The sequence below is a fragment of the Lithobates pipiens genome, unplaced genomic scaffold (assembly GCF_037356315.1).
Source record: "Lithobates pipiens isolate NorthernLeopardFrog02 unplaced genomic scaffold, aLitPip1_a1.2 Scaffold_18, whole genome shotgun sequence".
NCBI lineage: Eukaryota > Metazoa > Chordata > Amphibia > Anura > Ranidae > Lithobates > Lithobates pipiens.
This window is the reverse complement of record NW_027507758.1, coordinates 60,685,210-60,702,833: the sequence shown is the minus strand read 5'-3', so window position 1 is coordinate 60,702,833 and position 17,624 is coordinate 60,685,210. Positions and strand designations below refer to the sequence as shown.

General features: G+C 44.3%; 1 protein-coding gene across 2 annotated transcripts in view; it reads right to left on the bottom strand.

Annotated features, from left to right (window-relative positions):
- The window catches only part of TRAF5 (TNF receptor associated factor 5), a 70,165-nt gene that overhangs the window by 25,002 nt on the left and 27,539 nt on the right, over positions 1–17,624 (bottom strand). Inside the window, exons 2-4 of one of the 2 annotated variants that reach the window (XM_077485729.1) lie at positions 9,389–9,615; positions 5,748–5,805; positions 1,011–1,112 (exon numbers count right to left, since the gene is read on the bottom strand). In XM_077485729.1, the coding sequence (XP_077341855.1) occupies positions 1,011–1,112; positions 5,748–5,805; positions 9,389–9,615 (387 nt within the window). The remainder of the gene's footprint in view (positions 1–1,010; positions 1,113–5,747; positions 5,806–9,388; positions 9,616–17,624) is intronic. The other variant, XM_077485730.1, reaches the window with a different exon arrangement.

Genomic DNA, 17,624 nt, shown 5'->3' with positions numbered 1-17,624 from the left:
GCAGGGGGGAGGAGCCCAGAGCACTGGCAGCGGACCTAAAAAGAGGAGGATTGGAGCAACTCTGTGCAAAACCATTACACAGAGCAGGTAAGTATAACAAGTATAACATGTTTAGTATGAAAAAAATTACGTTTTTATATCACTTTAAGTGAAAATGTATTTGTCTTCAGTTATTCTTAGGCACACATTTAACCCCTTGATCACCTGAGATGTTAAACCCCTTCCCAGCCAGTGTCATTAGTACAGTAACAGTGTATATATCTAGCACTAATCGCTGTATTAGTATCACTGTTGATGTCAGTTCCCAATCAGTGTCAGATTGCCCGCCCCATTATAAGTCACTGATCAACGCCAATACTAGTATAAAAACAAAAAATAAATAAAAATGTCAGTATTATATATATATATATTATCGTTTGTAGATGCACAACCACCAAATAATATACAGTTATTGGGATTTTTTTTACCATAGGCATGTAGCAGAATACATTTTGGTCAAAATGTATCTTTTTTGTTTATATAATAAAAAAATAAATAAATCCAGTGGTAATCAAATACCACAAAAAGAAAGCTCTATTTGTGTGGAAAAAAAATGATTTCATTTCATGTGGGTACAGTGTTGCAATTACCAGTTAAAGTAAGGCAGTGCCGAATAGCAAAAAATGCTTTGGTCATGAAGGGGGTAAAATCTCCTGGCACTCAAGTGGGTACACGTGTGGCAGCTTATAGTGGGATAGCTCAGGGGGGGTTTGAACTCAAGTCTGAACACGCCTGAGCTCATTGCTGTAATGTCCCCTGTGAGCTCCCGAACCTCTCCTTTCCCCCCTTACCTCTGTTTGGAACAAGCAGTGAACATTTGTTGCAGTTATGTGCACTGCTCTATGCACTCTTCAAATCCCATAGTTAATAGTCCATCTTGTGACAGAGCAAGAGAGGGTGGCTGCATTTCTACATACAGTGGGATCATGGAGAACGATCTATATAAAAAAGGATAAAAACCTATTCTCTACCTGGAACCTCCCTAGCATCACTTTCGCATCACAATCAGGGGCATTTCTGCAGAAAACCAGTAAGTTCAGGACTTCTCTTTTACAGCAATTGTCTTTGAATATCTGAAAGAAAAAAAAAACAGGAACATCATTAGTGCTTTTATTGTTCTACAACAGGGTGTATCTGAACTGCTCAACATTCCTTCCATATACCGATTTACTCAGAGTGGATGTGAACTGAATGATATTTCGTTTACTTAAAGTGAAACTTTAGTCGGAAAATGAAGTCCTGCTAGATCAATGTATGCAGGACCCTTTTGAAGCTATAGCTATATTAAAATAAAAATACAGTAAGTGCCTATTCTTTATTAATAAACAGCCTCATCCTACTTTACACATGCTAAGTTACTCTCTTTTTTTTGGCACTGTGCCAAAAATGTAGAGGTCAATCTGCTGACAGCTTAAAAAGATTTAATGTTGCTCAGGGGCTCTACGCTTCAGCAAACTGGCAGAAGAATCGGGAGGACCTGATTGTGAGGACTGAAAGTACTGGGACAACAGACCACCGAGCACATGGGACTAGACTTGTTGCACGTCAGGAGTGGGGAGAGGGACTGCCATGTTCAATCTTTGCATACATGCAGTTACTGCCATTAGAGACTGCTACTTGTTTAGCAGCCAACTAGCAATCTGTTTTTATACTCTTAAAGGAGACAACTACACGTGCACCACCTTACAGAAGGGCCCCAATGAAAGCCAGCCCTGTACCCCCACCCACTAAGGAGTGGAGGTACATGGAACATTGATCGAGTAGCTATTTCGCTAGCTATTACAATGAGGCTTCTTTTATGCCATTCATGTGTTCACAGTTGATGCTATTCTAATAGTCCATTCACACAGGGGCAACACGACTTCCAGCGAGACTTTGGGAGGCAACTTGGACATGACTTGAGTATGAATCACAGCACAACTTGAAGCAACTTACAAGGCCACTTGAAGTTGCTTTCAGGACGGGGGACTTTACCAGTGGCCAATCACATAATAATCAGCTCTGTGGGAGGGATGGGGTTTGCCTAGAAAACTATTTTTACTTGCTGGAAAGTTGCTTCAGTTAAAGTGGTTGTATAGTCCTTTTTGGGACTTTTACCTACAGGAAAGCCTATAATAAGGCTTACCTGTAGGTAAAAAAAATATCTCCTAAACCTGTACGGTTTAGGAGATATTCCCCTCGCAATGCGCTGTTGACTGCAGCGGCGCATGCGCACAGGGGATTCCCGGCTGAAAGCCCAGCAGACGACAAACCCTGCCAGGAAGAAATCTCCCGCTCCCATGCGCGGGAGTGACGATATCGCGGCTCCGGCCACTCACAGTGCCGGAGCCGCGATACCCGGAAGAAACACAGAGGGAACATGTCAGCTCCCTTGGCGTGGATCGGACCAAATGTCAGGGCTTCGTTCTAATGTAAGTATTTCATAATGAGCTAGTATGCGGTGCATACTAGCTCATTATGCCTTTTCCTTTGCAGGTAGGAAAAAAAAACACATCAGCGGGTTTACAACCGCTTTAAGACAGGTGATCAGACTTGGAGGCAACTTCTATTCAATGGGTACAAGTTGCCTAGAAGTCGGATAGGAACCTTTTCTGAAGTCGGAGTGACTTCAGTAGTGTGCATTAAGACGGCTCTCATTCACTTACATTGATTTTATCATGTTGCTCGACTTGAGGCAACTTGGGACGACTTCAAGTCGAATCCAAAGTTGCTCCTGTGTGAATGGACTCTTAAGGCCCATACACACGATCAGACTTTTTGACAACAAACATGCAAATTAGCTGTTTTGGAGCAACATCCGACCGCGTGTACGCTCCATCGGACAAACTTTTTTGGTTTTCATCAGACTTTTGTTGGCTGTGCAAACGGACAAACTTTCTGGCAACAAAAGTCCGATGGAGCAAAGTCTGATCGTGTGTACAGAAAACAATAGGACTTTTGTACAAAGTACAAACACACATGCTCAGAACCAATGCAAAAGATCAGACAACAATACAGAAGTTGACCAAAGGTGGCGGTAAAGAGCAGAAAAACCATGTGATTTGGTGAAAGTTGGCTGAAAAAGTCCTGCTGTGTGTATGCAATACAAGTTCAGAGCCGACGCCCTTTGTACAAAAATCCAAGGGAAAGTTTGTACAAAGTCCTATCGTGTGTATGAGGCTTTAGTGATACTGTGTGGACTAGTGTAATGGGACGTAGCCTTATTGTGGTGTAAGTTATTGGCTGTAGATTTGGCTAACCTGCCCTTCAGTTACGCTAATATATTTTTGCACCTTCCAGTGGCATGCCGCTGAACTTGCCCCTCTCTTTTACCAAATAGGATATATTACAGACATAGTTACATAGTTAGTAAGTTTGAATAAAGACACCAGTCCATCCAGTTCAACCTGAGTGAGTGTCTACAATTGTCCCTATCCCTGTACATTACACACTCACATCAGTCCCTACACTCAAGGAGCCCACAATCCAAGGTCCCCATTCATATACTAGGGCCAATTTTGGACAGAAGCCAATTAACCTACCTGCATGTCTTTGGAGTGTGCAGTACCCGGAGGAAACCCACACAGGCAGAACATGCAAACTCCAGGCAGGTAGTGTCGTGGTTGGGAATCAAACCAGCGACCCTTTTTACTGCTAGGCAAGAGTGCTACCCACTACACCACTGTGCCACCCATGTGATGTGCCAGGAGGCAAAGAAAGGTAGGACAGTGCATGTAATTTGCCTAGACAAATCTGGGTCTGGGGGAACGGACAATTTAGTAAAAGAAAAAGATAAATAAGAAACAAAAAAAACAAAAAAAAACACGGCTGTTCCTACAGAGGACTGAAGGAGGGGCGGAGAGAAGGGATAATGGATTTGAGGACGAAGATCTGCTTTAACCTAAACCTAATTCTAAGATAACTCCATCAAACCATATTTAACTTCTCCTGCACCAAAGTACCAGGTTGTACCATTCTCACATCCCACACCTCAAACATAACTAGTAGTTTTGCAATCACTGCTGTTTCTCTATTTAGAGTCCTGTTATATTCTCCTATCAATGTGCTCTACAGGCACACAATATATGGAAGCAGGGAGGCTTATCCCATAATAAGCAAGAGCTCCATTACTCCATATGCAGTGCACAGCCCAAACCCGGCCTTCTCTTAAAGTTTCATTAATTGATAGTCTGATCTGTATAGAACTGGTAGGGGGTCTAAAGGACCACATGGGAAAGTGGGGGGGGGGGGTTGATGCAAAACATTGCTATACCTGTGTAGAGCTGCTGCATTTCTCAGCTCTGTTAAAGTAAAACTTCAAATAAAAAAAAAAAAGGTAAATTAAAAAGTAGCAAAAATAGCAGCTTCTGCGACAACTCTTCAAATTAAAGCTATCCACTGCAGTAATTATTTTCTGCCTGGGTGTCCTCAGTCTTCAATGTTGAATTTTGGCCTGCATCATTCAACCCACTTTCTTTGAGCCCAAACTGTCAAATACTCTAACTAACCTGTGACTGGGCAGTCAATCAATAGCAGCACAGTGATTCGTTCATCTCTCTATCACTCTTATTAGCTATTAGCATGTTACTTGTCCTTTGTGCTGCTTCTCCTTCTCACAGTCTTTGCTCTGCTGTACACAGATTGCAAGAGGCGAAAATAAAATGTTAAATTCAGATACTTGCGCTGCTTGATTTAAAAAATACATTTAATGATGTATTAATAATTGTGTTAATATACATATTGTATAGCTGCCTGAAGTTCAGCCTTAAAATCTTAATATGAAATTGCCTAAAGTTTCTAGGGTGATACGAGACAATGTTGTGCTGTCATACAAGAGATTCTTTCAAAAAAAGTTCTACGCACATTCACTCGTTTTCTGACTATACATGTATTCCGCGTTTGGCTTTGCCTGTTGATATACTATGGGGTGGATTTACTAACCCCGGTAAGTGCAAAATCTGGTGCAGCTGTGCATGGTAGCCAATCAGCTTCTAAATTCAGCTTGTTTAGTTAAGCTTTGACAATAAAACCTGGAAGCTGATTGGTTTCTGTGCATAGCTGCACCAGATTTTGCACTCTCCAGCTTTGGTAAATAACCCCCTATGTCTTGCGTTCATCTCTGTATAGCCACTGTTCTTGTTTTATTTATGCTTGTAATTTTTTCCTCCATAAACTTTTTGTGGAATAAATAAAATAAAATTCTGCAGTCTGTACCCTTCAGTGACTGCCTTGCACACTTGAGATGATGCATGCAGTAAGTGCTATGAGGCTCAAGTGTTGGGGATCCGCACTTCAAATCCTTCATGACTCCCTTGCTTGGGAGAAGCCTCAGCAGCATAGCAATCCTCTAAACCCCAGCTTGCAGTCTTGGTTCCACTGCAGTGAAGCTTCACTGCCCAATTCCTACTGCGCATGCGCGAGTCATGCAGTGCTTTGTGAAAGCGATGTGTTAGGAAACACACAGTTCCCAGAACACCGTGCGCCCCATTACCCAGAAGACAAAGCGAGGAGGAGAGAAGACCAAAGATCACTGCGGAGTAGGAAGAGGCAGATTAGGAAGACTGCCTAGCGACAGGTAAAAAAAATGTTTTTTTTCAAATGTTTTTTTTTTTTACATTTTTAAGAATATTAATGTTGTTTTTTTTTTTTTTTAGGGTGGCCCTCCACTTTAAGTGACATCACTTAAAAAGCAGGGCTCACAGCCGTAGTAATCTTACAGACAACCATACCTCTTGGGGTTTAAGGTCTTCTTTGTCGATAGGACACTGTGATAAGATATAGCATTCACTGCGGCAGAAAAACAAGAAAGGATGTTACTATTATATTTTGCATTAATTAATCACAACTAATTAGATAATAATAATAATAATAATAATAATAATATGGAATTTAGTCCAGTGGCGTCACTAGGATTGGTGTCACCTGGTGCGGTAAAACATGGTGTTAACCACCCCCACCAATAATTTTGGCTCACTCCCACTGTGATTTCACACAGCGGGAGCCAATCAGCAGGTCCCACGGACTCGATGTTCGCCGGGACCGACCGATTGTTCGGAACTCAGGCAGAATATGACAGTCTGTGATTACAGAAGACATAGATCGCGTGTCCCTGTGAAGCAGAAACACTGATCCATGTCTTCATGCAGTGAAAGCTGCTCTCCCACAGTTAGAAAACACTCCCTAGGCTTACGTTTAACCCTTTGATCGTCCCTGATGTTAACCCCTTCCTGCCAGTGTCCTTAGTACAGTGACAGTGCATATTTTTAGCACTGATCACTGTAATAATGTCACTGGTCCCCAAAAAGTGTCAGTTAGGTGTCCGATTTGTCCGCCACAATATTGCAGTCTGGCTATAAGTCACTGATTGCCACCATTACTAGTAACAAAAATAAAAGTATCAGAGTTTGTAGACGCTATAACTTTTGCGCGAACTAATCAATATACGCTTATTGGGATTTTTTTTAACAAAAATATATAGCCGAATACATATTGGCCTAAATTTATGAGGAAATTTGATTTTTTACATGTTTTTATTGGATATATTTTATAGTGGAAAGTAAAAATAATGTTTTTTTTTTTCAAAATTGATGGTCTTTTTTTGTCTATACCACAAAAAAAAAAAAAACACAGAGGGGATGAAATACCACCAAAAGAAAGCTCTTTTTGTGGGAGAGACATACATTTTATTTGGGTACAGTGTTGCATGACGGCGCTATTGCCAGTAAAAGTAACGCAGTGCTGTATCGCAAAAAATTGCCTGGTCAGGAAGGGGGGTAAACCTTTAAACCTTTCTGGAGCTAAAGTGGTTAATAGTCACTTCCCAAGCTGTAAGCAATACATCAGCAATTTGCAGTGCTGGCACAGGGATAAGCTTTAAATATCTTCTTTGCAGGTGGCAATTTTTGACCATTTTTATTTAACAGTCGATTTAAATCAATCATAGATAGTTAAGATATGCCCTCCTAACCATAGGCTTAACCTAATCCCTAATGATAAAATAATTCAAACCAGCACCTTATGTACCAAAGTATCAGGCAGTACCACACTTGCATCCTACATATCAAAAAATATTATTTAATTTAATTATTTTACATTTCTGACACATGAACTTCTGTTTATTCTTGTGAATACTAATGACCCTGGGCCAGTGTTGCCAACCGTCCGTTGATTTTTGGGCAGCTCGTAAAATAAGGGCACCTTTCTCCTGCCCGTAAAAGCCCGTAGCAGGAGAAAAGTGCCAGTAAAAATGGTGGTGACCGGCTCGGGTCAGCACTGCGCATGCGCAGTTCCGGGAATCGCAGAGAAGATACAATCCTCCTGAGAAGAGTCCTACTGCTGCCTCTGCTCAGCCCACCAGCCGCGCAACCAATGACGTGTCAGCACATTTTTTCCCACCACACCGCCGCCAGCCTATAAAATGTCAGGAGGCGAGCGTGTGGACGGAGGTACCTTGTGGTGGAATGGACAGAGCAGACGTTGGAGCGTGTGGGAGTCGGAGACGCACAGACTTGGACCGGACTGGTGCAACTGACCCCTGCCTGGCTGAGGCTGACTGAGCCTGGTGGTGACTGCAGTGCTAAAGCCAGCCCACAACAACAAGGCAGCCAAAAATGTTGGTCAGACTCGGGACGCTTACTCTCAGTCTCAAAAACAGAGAGAGAGCCTGAGTCAGGACTCTGGTGGCAGGCGGTGATGGTGGCACAGGGTGATGGTGGCAGGGGGTGATGGTGGCACGGGGTGATGGTGGCAGGGGGTGATGGAGGCAGGGGGTGATGGAGGCAGGGGGTGATGGAGGCAGGGGGTGATGGAGGCACGGGGTGATGGAGGCACGGGGTGATGGTGACAGGAGGTGATGGAGGCAGGGGGTGATGGTGGTGATGGTGACAGGTTATGGTGGAAGGAGGGGATGGTGACAGGTTATGGAGGCAGGTGGTGATGGAGGCAGGAGGTGTTGGTGGCACGATGTGATGATGACAGGAGGTGATGGAGGGTGATGGTGGCAGTAGGTGATGGAGGCAGGGGGTGATGATGACAGGAGCTTTTGGTGACAGGTGATGGAGGCAGAGGGTGATGGTGACAGGAGGTGTTGATGACAGGTGATGGAGGCAGGGGGTGATGGTGGCAGGGTATGATGGTGACAGCAGGTGTTGGTGACAGGTGATGGAAGCAGGAGGTCTTCAGAATTGGGGACATAAATTCTGGTGATCCTAGTAGCTACCAGGGATTTCCCCTCACTTTCTGTGGTGCTTATGGTACAGAAGTGAAGGGGAAATCTCTCCAGTTGGACATAGATGACAAAAACTGATGGACTTTATAATCCACCGTTATTATATCGAAAATAGCAGAAATATGTTTTTTTTACCTTAATATCTACCTTAAATCACATTGCTATTTGCTTAGTGTACTTGCCTGTAGCCTAAATACTGAAATTTGCGCTTAAAGATGTCGTTTTGTAACTTTTGTAAAATGCCAGTAAAAACTTGGCTGTGCCAGTAAATTTTGTGTTTCATGCCAGTAAATTTCAATCTAGTAGGTTGGCAACACTGCCCTGGACAGAGGAGTGACTGAAAGGGAGATGGCTGCTAAAGTGTTGCACATAATCTCAGGCATTTGGGAAACCCAATAAGCAATTCTCGACATATAAACACAATCATAAAATCTGGAACAAAACTGAACGGGGTTCTGAGGTTTACAAAGTATAGTCCTATATGGCACAACGGGCTCCATTCATGAAACGGTATCTACATTCTACGGTACTTTCATTTAGAAAAGGAAGGGGCTGGTAAAATGACATATTTACCGACCCCTTCCCATGCTCTCCATCTTGAAACATTCCCCGCAGCAGCCAGCGGATGAGGAGAGGAGGGAAGCTGTAAGCGCTAAGGGGGAACACAGGGGCCCGAGCAGCAGTGGGAATCTGTGTAGACAGGGTGATTACGGTGTGCCCAGGCACACCCTGTGCGCACTCCTATGTCTAAGAGGCATACATTTCTCAAGGGACCCTAATGTTCTACAGAATCCTGGTTGTGAAAGGCTGCTCTACAGAGATCAACTCAATACGCATGTTTATATCTACAGGGGAGGGTCAAGTGGACATCCTCATTCTGAGGAAATAATAATGGACACCCCCACCCCCCCAAAAAATATTCAGTATATCACCATTTTCTTCAGAACAATCAGCTAGGGATATCTAATGAAGTCCATACACATGAGGATCATCTATTGGTCTGGTCTTTGGGGTGGATAGTGTGGAAACGTCCTGTCACAGCTCTCCAAATGTAAAAATAGATTTTCTGTATTTCACACTGACTCATAAGGATTGTAACTGTAACCGAACAGAAAACTGGAGAAGATTGTAGATAAAACTCACTTGTTCCTCAGTACACAACTCTCACAGAATCGGTGACCACATCCTGTTTGGTGAGGATTGTGCAGAACCTGGTGGCAGTTTGCACACTTGTATCGATCTTGTAACTTGTCCACGAATGTGTACTCCTGCTGGGGCTCGAAGTCTAGAGAGAGTCCAGTATTGGAGTTCTGACGGCCCAGCTCCTGGGGGTGTATGGTCTTATCTTCACAAGCCATGCCGCAGCTGTACTGACAGAATAGAAAAAAGACACAAGTGTGACAATACTAATCAGAAAATATCATCAAATGTCAAACAATGTGTACTGTACATTCCAAGGCCAGTAACATACAATAACCTAAGATCAATAAAAAATCAAATGGTTTATTAGATATACAGTATCTCACAAAAGTGAGTACACCACTCACATTTTTTCTAAAAAATGTATTATATCTTTTCATGTGACAACACTGAAGAAATGACACTTATGACACAAAGTAGTGAATGTACAGCTTATATAACAGTGTGAATTTGCTGTCCCCTCAAAATAACTCAACACACAGCCATTAATGTCTAAACCGCTGGCAACAAAATTGAGTACACCCCTAAGTGTCCAAATTGGTCCCAAAGTGTTAATATTTTGTGTGGCCGCCATTATTTTCCAGCACTGCCTTAACCCTCTTGGGCATGGAGTTCACGGAGCTGGTAGATGTTAGAGACCTTGCACTCCTCAACCTTCCCTTTGAGGATGCCCCACAGATGCTCAATAGGGTTTAGGTCTGGAGACATGCCAGTCCATCACCTTTACCTTCAGCTTCTTTAGGAAGGTAATGGTTGTCTTGGAGGTGCGTTTTTTATCATGTTGGAATACTGCCCTGCAGCCCAGTCTCTGAAGGGAGGGGATCATGCTCTGCTTCAGTATGTCACAGTACATGTTGACATTCATGGTTGGTTGTCTTGGAGGTGCGTTTGTTATCATGTTGGAATACTGCCCTGCGGCCCAGTCTCTGAAGGGAGGGGATCATGCTCTGCTTCAGTATGTCACAGTACATGTTGGCATTCATGGTTCCCTCAATGAACTGTAGCTCCCCAGTGTCGGCAGCACTCATAAAGCCCCAGACCATGACACTCCCACCACCATGCTTGACTGTAGGCAAGACACACTTGTCTTTGTACTCCATCTGAACCAAATAAGTTTATCTTGGTCTCATTAGACCACAGAACACAGTGATCCATGCCCTTGGTCTGCTTGTCTTCAGCAAACTGTTTTCAGGCTTTCTTAGGCATCATCTTTAGAAGAGGTTTCCTGCAGCACGGTGGCCAAGACCATACAGCAGTTTAAAAGGACAGATTCCACTCAGAACAGGCCTCTCCATGGTCGACCAAAGAAGTTGAGTACAAGAAGAGGCTTCCTTCTGAGACAACAGCCATGCAGACCAATTTGATGCAATGTGCGGCGTATGGGCTGAGTACTGACAGGCTCACTCCTTCAACCTCTGCAGCAATGCTGGCAGCACTCATATGTCTATTTCCCAAAGACAACCTCTGGATATGATGCTGAGCACGTGCACTCAAATTCTTTGGACGACCATGGCGAGGCCTGTTCTGAGTGGAACCTGTCCTTTTAAACCGCTGTATGGTCTTGGCCACCATGCTGCAGCTCAGTTTCAGGGTCTTGGCAATCTTCTTATAGCCTAGGCCATCATTATGTAGAGCAAACACATTGCAAAGGGTAAAGCAGTGTTAAAGCCAAAAACACACATTTATTATATTGCAGCTTACCATTTCTTAGATGTGATGGCTGCATTAGTTTCCTTTTTATGATTTCTTTCTTCTATTTTCACCTAATGATCTAGTCTGTCATTTTTCAACAGAACAAGCTGTCCTGCAAATGTTGCAGTGAGGGTTGAGACAAACCATTTACAACTGACAGGGGTGTTTACAATGATCATCTTTTATTTACTTATGTAAAATCTTTTCACACAAGCAACTGTTTTCTGTAACTGTTTATAAAGTGTTAACTGGAGTTTGACTTCAATTTATTACTGTATTTATTTATTTTTAATATAATCTTTATTTAAAACAAAACAACATGTCACATTGTACATTTCCACGAATGTAAAAATATAAGGTCCTAAGGACATGTATAAAAGATTTTCACACGTTACTGTATTTAAATCTGCTAGTACATCTAACACTCCCCTCCCTCCAGACTGACAATGCTGCTGTCCAAAGTTTCCTCCTGTGCTCATTCGTCCGGAGTGTAGACACTCTTAGCCCTTGTACACACGGTCAGAAATTCTGACCACAAAATCCGTCGGATTTTTTCCGATGGATTTTGTTCGAAACTAGTGTTGCATACACACGGTCGGACAAAGTTGTCGGAAAATCCGATCCTTCGGAGCGTGATGACGTTCGTTCATTATGACGGGACTACGTTCAGGCTAGTAGCCAATAGCTTTGGTCTCTTAATTTGATCTGAGCATGCGTGGCACTTTGTCCGATCGGAATTCTCTACAAACGATCAGACTTTGGATCATGTTGTCGGAAATTTTATATCCAGCTCTCAAACGGGGGGGGGGGGGGGCGGGATCTGGGGGTCCCCTTGTTAAAGGGAGCTTCCAGATTCTGATAAGCCCCCCGCCCGCAGACCCCCACAACGACCGGCCAGGGTTGTGGGGATGTGGGGATGAGGCCCTTGTCCTCAACATGGGGTCACAGACCCCCAAAGCATCCTCCCAATGTTGAGGGCATGTGGCCTGGTACGGTTCAGGAAGGAGGGGGTGCTCTCTCATCCCCCCCTTCTTTTCCTGCGGCCTGCCAGGTTGCGTGCTCGGATAAAGGGTCTGGTATGGATTTTTAGGGGGAACTCCACGCCATTTTTTTTTAAATTTGGCGTGCAGTTCCCCTTAATATTCATACCAGACCTGAAGGGCCTGGTAATTGAATTTGGGGGAACCCCACGCTTTTATTTTTTATTTTAATTTTTTTTATCAATGACTTTCAATGACTGTTCTCGGTATTATGGGGAGCCGACAATTCAATATAGCCGCGAGTGATTTTAAATGACTTTTTCCTGCAGAAATGACACTTTGTGCAGGGACAGTTCTAAGCATGGGAAACATGCGCCCCTTCACAGGCATACTATAGACACCCCCCAGGTACAACATTTAAAGGAATATTACACTTTTATTGTTTCACTTTAAGCATTATTAAAATCACTGCTACCGAAAAAACTGTTGTTTTTAAAACTTTTTTTGCATTGATACATGTCCCCTGGGGCAGGACCCAGGTCCCCAAACACTTTTTAGGACAATAACTTGCATATTAGCCTTTAAAATTAGCACTTTAGATTTTTCCCATAGACTTGTACAGGGTGTTCCGCGGCTTTTCGAATTTACCGCGAACAAGCCAAATTGTTCAGTTTGCCGAACAGGCAAACAGGCAATGTTCGACTCGAACTCGAAGATCATCCCTACTGCAGATGGATGGGCAAGGCTGCAGATGGACACTGATAAGGCTGCATTGATGGGCATTTAAATATAAGTTTTTCCTTAAAATTCCCTCCTAAACTTGGGGTGCGTGTTATACGCCAGCACGTGTTATACGCCGATAAATACGGTGATGTATAGAAGGTAGGGCCCGAAAGTGACTCAAGCCCAGGGGCCCCCACCACCCTAAGTCCTGTCCTGGAGACAAAAGAGGATTGGTGTCTGCAATAAGAGAGTACATCCAGCCCTCCTGCTCAACAGGTGCCTGGGACCCCGCTTTTGAACTGATGGGGCCTGGGCCCAGTACAGGGGGGCTGGCTGTACTGACTTATCAGCGGGCGGAATACCCAGTGACATAGAAGGAAGAGAACTTAAAACACCTGCTTCAGAGCTGAAAGAAGGGCTGAAGCACAAGGTCTAAGGAGCTGCTGAGTCTTCACCTGAAGGGGTGATTTTTTTGCATCTGGTGGCTCCCAGGTAGCTACAGAGGACCAAGCACAGATACACCTAGAGAGAGTCTCATACAGCACTGGGGTTCTGGGATCCCAGGAGCTGGAGGGACAGCAGACTTCAAGGACAAGAGTCTTTAGCAGTGCTGGAGTGCTCTGGGCGTCACTCTGGAACACTGGATACAGACTGAGTGTATGAGGGCACACAGGAAACAGGATGGAGTGCATGGGGTTACAGGAGCACAGGGTGCAGGTTGGAGTGCACAGAGTCAAAAAGGGGCACAGGAGAATGAAATGCATGGGATCACAGGAACACAGGGGACACTGGTGATCACTTGGAAGATTCACTGGAACAGTAAAATGAAATGGATCAGAAGAGATGTCAGACTGCTTGATTTTGAAAAAAGCACCTGTGCGGTCCATTATCTTGTGATAATTGCACATTTTGTTAAGTCGGCCTTAAATAACTGCACAGCAGATGCCCTAAAATTTGACCCGTGCTATTTTATGTATCAGTGTATTACTATGTGTTTTCATGCAGAATGGCACCCCAAAACACAATGCATGTATGTTGGAGTGCCATTCAGAATAAAACAAAACATATCGTCTGAACAATCCTATTAAACACACATATTACAATTTATCTGGCCATCACTATGATGGGCTGCCTCACTGGACAATACAATGTTTGGTGTGTATTACAGTGCTAGACCAGTGTAAGGTCCGGTATCACTGGAGGTGGCCTGGGCTGTGTTGTCCTTCAAGGGGGGTTTGTAGCCATTGAAGGTACAGTATGGTGTAGGTTAGCCCTGTTAGGCCGGGGTCACACTAGCTGCGGCCATAGCTCACAGCAGGGGGTCCAGTGTGCCCCCGTTTCTCTGTTTCAGGTCTGAATTTTTGCCTGAATTCAGACCTGAAACAGACCAGAAGACACACAGGACCCTTTTCCAGTGCAGACCGCGTCCGACCCCGGAGTTGTGTGAACCGACTTCATTGAGAGGTCACACTCTCCTGTAATACAAATTGGAATGCAGGGAAACCAACATCCAATTTGCATATATGTGTCGGTTGATGCCTCTCTGATAACAATGGAAGGGCCCTCCACAAGATATAAGTGTAGAGTCGTGCTCGGCATAGAGGTCCATCACACTTGAGGTTATTTAACAAGTTTATTGACATTACAATTTACAGGTGATGAATAACTCCAACGCCTTTCTGGGAAGTGACTCCCCCTTCATCAGGACTGTGATGATGTATGTGGTCCGGACTAACCTGGAACTAAGAGTCAATTATGATATGGCCCTTTAGGGGGAGAACCAGCACATGCTGGTTCTCCACCATGTGACAGCACCTAAAGGGCCCTATCATTGCTGACATTACAACCCAAAATGTGTTGGCTTTACTGTGAACTGTCAATTTCAATAAACTTCCTAAATAATAAACTCAAGTGTGGTGAACCACTATACTAATGCCCCGTACACACGGTCGGAATTTATTTGTCGGAAATTCCAACTCTGTGTAGGCCCCATAGGACATTTTCCATCGGAATTTTCATCGCACAAAATTTGAGATCTGGTTCTCAAATTTTCCGACAACAGAATCCGTTGTCAGAAATTCCGATTGTGTGTACACAATTCCAGCGCACAAAGTTCCATGCATGCTCGGAATCAAGCAGAAGAACTGCACTGACTATTGAACTTCATTGTTCTCGGCTTGTTGTACGTCACCGCGTTCTTGACGTTCGCAATTTCCGACCAACTTTGTGTGACCGTGTGTATGCAAGACAAGTTTGAGCCAACATCCACCGGAAAAAATGCATGGATTTTGTTGTCGGAATGTCCGATCAATGTCCGATCGTGTGTACGGGGCATAAGTGTGCCTCTACAACTATCCATGTTCACTAGCCAATAGGAATGTTTAGTAGGTGAGAGAGCATGGGCAAGCTGTGTAAATACAATAAAGTGCACCAGAGGGAGCTCCATAATGACCTAGCACTGGGGCAGGTATGTGCAGGCTCCTCTCGGTGCTTGCATTGCATACCTGATAGCAATTTTCACATGACATGCGAGCAATGGCAGCTTCCACATTTCCATGACAAGTTTCCTTTTTCTTAAATACATAACTTAGCTAAATGACACGTTTCATATATTTGACTGCGGTTGGTTCCACCATAAGTTCGTTTACACCCACATGTCTGTGCTATGGAGGTAAATAGAGAATTTTCCCCCCTTCACTGTAAACTATCCAGCCCATAATATTGGAACAAGTCTGAGCTTACTAATAGTTTCCTGTTGACATGGGAGGCTACCTGACCAATGTGCTCTGTGGTTAAACTACAGAAGAGATCAAAGATGAGCGGTGGAAAGACGAACACAGAGCCGGCAGAGTACGACTTCTGTACTGTACAGGAAGCTCTTCCTCTGTATAAAAAAAAATGTAAAGTCGTTACACCTTTGTGTAAAGAAGAGGTAGGGAGCAGAATATTTCCAGCATGAAAATAAAGACCATCCAAAACAAATAATTTAATTTGTGCATGGTTGTCGGCATTTGAATTTGCATGGTGACTTCCCATTTCTCCGTCACCAGCATTATCGGGACAGGCTTGTCTAGCACCTAGGGTGAGGATGCGGAACTATGTGCCCCTTCACCCACTGTTAATGCATGCAGTAGAATGGGTTTTACTGCCCTGTGTATAATGTGTGCCCGAGGCAGCTTTCCCTCCTGCCCACCCCCTCCCACCAGTATTTATTTTTCTGCCTGCCCTGGCTATCACAAATGCCATACCAAATGATGGTATCACATTTTACTGATGGGTTCTCCATAATGTTGAATAAGTAAAAAACAATGAATCCGTGGTGAATTGCAATTGTTTATGGTACACAGTGCTTTAGCAAATTATGTGTCACCCATGATGTGTCAGCCTTTTGTCTAAGATCAAGTGTAGTATCTGTATTTATCAGTGTTCAGTAGGGGTTCTCTGTCATCATTCAGACTTTATGGCTGGCTGTATCGTAACCATGCTGGTATGATGGGGTCTCCAGAGATCTTCCCATAACAAACAGAAACCAGGCACTCACTGGGTGAGATGGAGTATGGGAGTAATTCCCTAATGATTTGACTGTGCTACCTTGTAGGGGCTTGAAAGACAGAGAGCCCACGGTGACTGCACTAGGCCACAACACCTCTTGCTTTTCTTCTGCACTACGCCTCATGGGCTGGACCTTTTGGCCAAGACTTGTGCAATTTTTCATTATCGGCCCACAACGCCTATCCAATGCACTTTTCATATTTTTCATTTCCTCCCAATATGCATCACCCTGCACCTATTTATGTGTTTTTCTTTCACTCAGGATGAAGAGTGTGGGTCTTTGGGCCCACCTATAAATCTAGTGGGAGGATGTTTGGCCATCAGGTTCCTTCCTCTTCTGCCTTTGGGGGGGGGGGGGTTCTCTCTTGGGGAAAGACCCTCACCTAAAACTTGTTGATCATGAGGAATAGGGTCCACTGGGCTTTTTGGCTTGGTGGTCCTGAGTGTGCCCTATCCCCATGTAGCACCCTCTAGTGTAGAGTAATATGTGTAAATATTTAGTGTTTAGTGTAAGTAAATTTTAGCCTGGTTGAGAGCCAGGCGGGGTTGAATATGGGTCAGGGTGAGTGACTCAGGGAAGCTGGTTAACTCATCACACAGCACCACTGGTACCTCACCCTACTTGCTGAAACATCGGAGAAGCTTCCAGAAGAATGGAAGGGAGGTTAGGAGAAGCTGCCTGGAGTATTGATGAGGGCCCAGCCAATACCCAGTAAGTGGGTTTGCAGACGGTGAGTACCTCTTAAATACTCTGGGGGCCATGCCAGCATTGGCAGTCGGGTGGAAGCTGGAGATGAAGTGCTGAGAAGGCTGTCAGTGGCCCTTGAGGGTGACTCCTAGTCTGGGGGGATCCTCTTACAACACACAGAAGAGTCCTGTCTTTGATGCATGGGAGCAGGTGTGAGGACAGCGGGAGAGAGTCAGCACATCCTAGATATATACAGGGATAAGTTAGCTGGATGGCTGGTGAGTGCCACAGTCTAGGAGGACTATGGTGTCAGTCTGGGAGGACTGTGGAGAACTAGCCAGGTGGGCTAGTGAAAGGGGTAGCTGTAGGCAGGCGGGCTGACGGTGCCTGAAGAGGTGGTGCTGGGATCAGTAGAGACAGGGATGTAATCTGGACACTGTATTTGCTACACAACCCAAGGGGGCCAAAGTCCCTGCCTGTAAAGGGCTTTTGCTACAAGATCTGATTGTTGCCTTTTTGGCAGATTAACTATCGATGTGCCAGC